The sequence below is a fragment of the Galeopterus variegatus genome, unplaced genomic scaffold, assembly GCF_000696425.1.
Source record: "Galeopterus variegatus unplaced genomic scaffold, G_variegatus-3.0.2 Scaffold152, whole genome shotgun sequence".
NCBI lineage: Eukaryota > Metazoa > Chordata > Mammalia > Dermoptera > Cynocephalidae > Galeopterus > Galeopterus variegatus.
In genome coordinates this window covers 93691-98581 of record NW_007726263.1, presented here as the reverse complement: position 1 = coordinate 98581, position 4891 = coordinate 93691, and the positions used below count along the sequence as shown (strand labels likewise).

At 35.3% G+C, this 4891-nt stretch overlaps 1 protein-coding gene across 1 annotated transcript in view; it reads right to left on the bottom strand.

Moving 5' to 3' along the window:
- NDST3 (N-deacetylase/N-sulfotransferase (heparan glucosaminyl) 3) overlaps positions 1-4891 on the bottom strand; it is a 164098-nt gene that overhangs the window by 104089 nt on the left and 55118 nt on the right. Inside the window, exon 2 of the mRNA XM_008592183.1 lies at positions 2598-2685. Within this exon, the coding sequence (XP_008590405.1) occupies positions 2598-2685 (88 nt within the window). The remainder of the gene's footprint in view (positions 1-2597; positions 2686-4891) is intronic.

The following is a 4891-nucleotide window of genomic DNA, read 5'->3' as shown; positions in this document are numbered from 1 at the left end:
CGTGGGAGCGCCGCCGCGCTCCCAAGCGGCGCACTGTAGCAGTGCGCCACTGGGGGATTGTTCTAGCTGCTGGTGTTACAGTAGTAAAGCCCTCATGGAGTGTTCATTTTAGAGAGAAAAGAGAGGCAATAGATAAATAATTTAAAAACAAAGTGCCTTCAACATCCATTCATGCGGAAACTCTCAGCATTCTAGGAATAGGAGCAAGCTTCTTTAGGCTAATAAAAGAGCAGCTACAAAATTGTCTACTGAAAGAATTCCCCTTGAGAACAGGTACAAATCTATTAAAAGATTTCCCCCTGGGGTCAGGAATAAGACAGGAATTCTGCTATCACCATTTTTATTTAACATTGTCTTGGAGATCCAAGCCAGTGCAATTGGCAACAAAAAGAAACAAAATTCATAAGGTTTGGAAAGGAATAAGTAAAATTTCCACTATTCAAAAATCACATGATTGCATAGGTAGACAATCCAAAAGAACCAACAAACTATAGAATTAATAACTGAATGTAGCAAGATTGCTAGATTCAAGATCAATATACAAATCAATTGTATTTTTACATACCATCAACAAAGGAATGGAAAATGAAATAAACAAGACACCATTTGCTATTGCATTAAAAGAAATCCTAAGGAATAATTCTAAAAGCTATTAAGTTTTATTCAGTGTAATTAAAGAAGATCAAAATATTTTCAACGATTGGAAGACTCAATATTTAATGTCAACTCTCCCCAAATTAGTTTATAGGTTTAATGTAATCTCAATAAAAATTCTAGCAAGTTTCTTTGTCGATATTGGTAAGCTGATCCTAAAATTTATATGAAAATTCTAATGGCCAAGAATAGCCAAGGCAATCCTGAAGAAGATGAACAAACCTGGAGAATTTACACTAGCAGATGTTAATATCAATTATAAAGTTACAGTAAATAAGACAATATGATGGAGACAAATAGATCCAGAGAAGAGGAAAGAAAGTCTAGAAACATGGCCCACATATATGTGGGCATCTAATTTATGACAATGATACTATGGTAAAGTGAGAAAGGACGGTCTTTTCAATACTTGAAGCAAATTAGGTAACTTTGTGAAAAAAAGAAGGTACCTTGACCCCTATCTGATACATAGCCCAAATCAATTCTAGATTGATAACAAATTTATAAATTTTAAATATGTAGAAAAATGTTTTCCTGATCTTGTGGTATGCAAAGATTTCTTAAACAAGACACAAAAAACTGACCATAAGGAAAAAATAATAAATTGGATAAGATTAAAATTAAGTATTTTTGCCCATGAAAAATACTATTAGGAAAGAGTGGGAGAAAGTATTTGCAACACATATAACCGACAAAATACTCATTAAAAATCCATAAAAATTTCTACAAATCAATCAATAAAGCAGACGATCTAATACAACCCCCTGCCCTGCCCCACAAATCAGGTACTTATCAAAAGCAGATACCAGAATGGCCAATAAATATATGAAAGAATCTCATTTACTACTCATCAGAGAAATGTTCATTAAAACTATAATATCTTTCCACGCCTACGAGAAAGGCTAAAATTAAAATGACAAAAAATATAAAACTTTGGCAGGGATGTAGAGCAATGGGAACACTCATACTGTTGGGAACTTAAATTGGTGAAACCACTGTGGAAAACTTTTACGCTTTTTCTACTGAAGCTGATAATAAGTGTGCCACATAACTAGCAATTCCACTCCTGGTTGATAACCAACAGAAAAGAATACATAAATCCTTTGAGGGACAGGTATAAAATGTTCATAACAGGAGTACTCAAAAAAGTATAAGACTGAGAACAACCAATCAATCTACACTGGAATGAGATGGATAAAGAAATTTTGGTATGTTCAAGAAATGGAATACTGCATAGCAATTAAAATGAAAAAATTACAACCAATACATAATAATACCTATGAAACCAAAATAATGTTAAACAAAACAAGCTGGATTCAGATGAGTCCATACCATATGAATTCTTTTACTCATATCTCAAAGCCAGGCAAAACCAATTTATATTGGAAATCAGAATAATGGTTTTCTTTGAGGAAAGCAAGTGACTGTAATGGGGCACAGGAGGATTCTGGTAGTGTTCTCTTTCTAGATCTGCCTGCTGGTTGCACACCTGTGCACACTTTGTGAAATTCACTGAACACTGCACTTATTATTTATGCACTTTTATATATGTAAATTATAATTCAATAAAAAAGGAAGGCCATTAGGTAATACCATAAAATTTCAAACCATTAACATTTTCTAAAGGTTAAAAAATAGTATCTTAAGTTATGAAGAAAAGTAGGGGAGGAACATAGGGAATGAAGAGGGTAGGAGCAGGAGGGGTGTGCAATTTTAAATAGAGTGGTCGAAGAGGCCTTAATGAGAAAACAGTTAATCTTTTTTTTTTTTTTTTTTTTGTCCTTTTTGAGACCGGCCGCACCGCACTCAGCCAGTGAGCGCTGTGAGCGCACTGGTCATCACTATATAGGATCCGAACCCGGGCGGGAGCGCTGCTGTGCTCCCAGTGCCGCACTCTCCCGAGTGCGCCACAGGCTCGGCCCCAGTTAATCCTTTTTTCTTACCTGTATGGTAAAATTTCCCTGAAAATCCCAAGTTGAATGTAAAATTTCTGATTTGTGCACGCAAAAGATTCTGAGTATCGAGCAGGGCCTGAAAAATATAATTAAAAAAATATATATCAGATAAAGAATAGCATTGAGAAATTTTTAAAAGATATTTTCCTTTTGCATTCAGAGGATAAAACCACACCTCTATACATGACAGAATTAAATAATGGAAATAAGTTTCTTTACCACTTTCAAACTAGGGAGATACTTCTGAGATTGCATAAAACACATATGTATATGACTATCCTTTAGCTTGCAATAAATTAGCATAATGTGTCAGCTGGAAAAAGGAAGTTAAATGAAAAAAAGAGTTTATTCTGCATGTATCAAAGGAACTAGTATCTAGTACGTAAAATATATCCCTTCTGAGATCCCTTCTGAGAAGAGAACTTCTGGATCTCAAATTTAAACACATCTGACCAATGGTAAATATTTGAAATTCGATCTCCAATCCTTTTTCTATCATTACTCTGTTTCCATGAGCAAACTCCTTGATGTGCACAACTGAACCATGTAATATGTGAGTCCTGATAGCACGTAAAAATTGTAGACAGGCCCGTTGGTGGATCTCTACACGTAACCATAGGAGAAAAAGTGTTAACTGATGGCAAGTCATTGGGGACAGGTTAGACGCTGTCCTTACAAGGGTGGGGCATGAGTTGGGTAAGGGAAGGAGAATTTGGCCAGTTGAGCATGATGATGTGAGGAATGGGGCTTCTAGGTGGTGTGCTGGACCCCGGTGTGGGGAGGAGTGCTGAGTGTAAGGCATGAGTCTTTCTCCTTTTGTATTTATGGAGGGAGCATCAGGTAGGGCATCTGAAGGTATGGGTTCAAATTCCAGGTCTGAACTTACAGAGCAGTCACAGAGAGGACAGTCTTGGGAGTCACATGGTCTCAACTGGAATTCTAGATTTGCCCCTGTCCAGCTTTGGGCATGTTATTAAACCTTCCAAGCCTCAGCCTCATGTAAAGTAGGGATAATCATTACCTCAAAGTGCTGTTGTAAGGATTAAACGAGAAAATTCGTTTGTGCTCGTGACACAGGGACTGGCACATAGTATGTGCTCAATAATTATGAATTGCTGCACTTCTGTTATTGCTGCTGCTGTTATTACTACTACTAATATGGCTGTTGTTATTGTTAAATAATGTAGGACAATTCATATTACCTCTTTGAACTTTTCTCTTCATTGTTAAGTGGAAGCAATGATCTAACTCACAGAATTGTGATGAAGATTATAAAAGAATAAAAGAGCAATATATGCAAGAGTGCTTGGTAAACTTTGAAAAAAAAATGCCATACAATATTAGGTGTTGGTATTATAATTGTCAATGGTGCATATATATATACACACACAGATGTATGGGTATATGTCTTTATATTACATCTCATTTACGTAAAGTTTTATTTCTCTTCATTGTATTTACCTTTGGTCTTCCCTACCCTCCCTTCTCCCCTTCTTACTCTTTCTCATTTCTTCTCCCCCGTTGAACATTCTAGCTGGCTCTTGTTATATCGCCTTCCCATTAGATCTTATCTTTTTTCTTTTTCCATTTTACTTTCATTTCATTCTCTTATTTTTTCTCCTTTCAGTGGTTAAAATATGGATTCAAAATCCATTTTAAAATTATTTCTTGTATTTTCAGTGTTTTAATCTTGAAATTGGGGAAGCTGGACATTCTTTCTTCTTGACTTTCTTTTTGTTCAAATTAAACTTGAATTGGAACTTTGCTTTGTGGCCTTTGATTGCTTTTTAAATGTACATTTAAAATACTTGATAGGAGGGAAAATACAAACAAAACTGCTCTGTTCTTAGGCCTTAGATGATAAATAAATTACCTGTGAACTAATGTTGTAATCAATTGGAATAGATTGATTCAAATTACTGAATTATCCCTGATTTTGCAGGTTTGTGTTGACATTTTACACATTTACTTGATATTCTAGAAACAAACACTAAAACACAGAAAAGATATACTGAAACAGATGGCAGGTACTAATTATGCCTATATATGATGAAGAGAGAAATTTACTTCCAGACAATATTTTATATACTTAAGGTAAGCAGTAATATTTCTTATCTTTTATATTGTTTTTATAAACTAGATTTTAGGGGTGTCTATGAGAACAATGTTTAATATTCGTCCATCATTGAGAGCCATCCTGCAGGCTACAAGGGGGTCCGTATGTGTGGCACAGCTCCATGGAATTTCTTGTTTGTTCACCTTTGGTTGCTTGACAAGGCTTC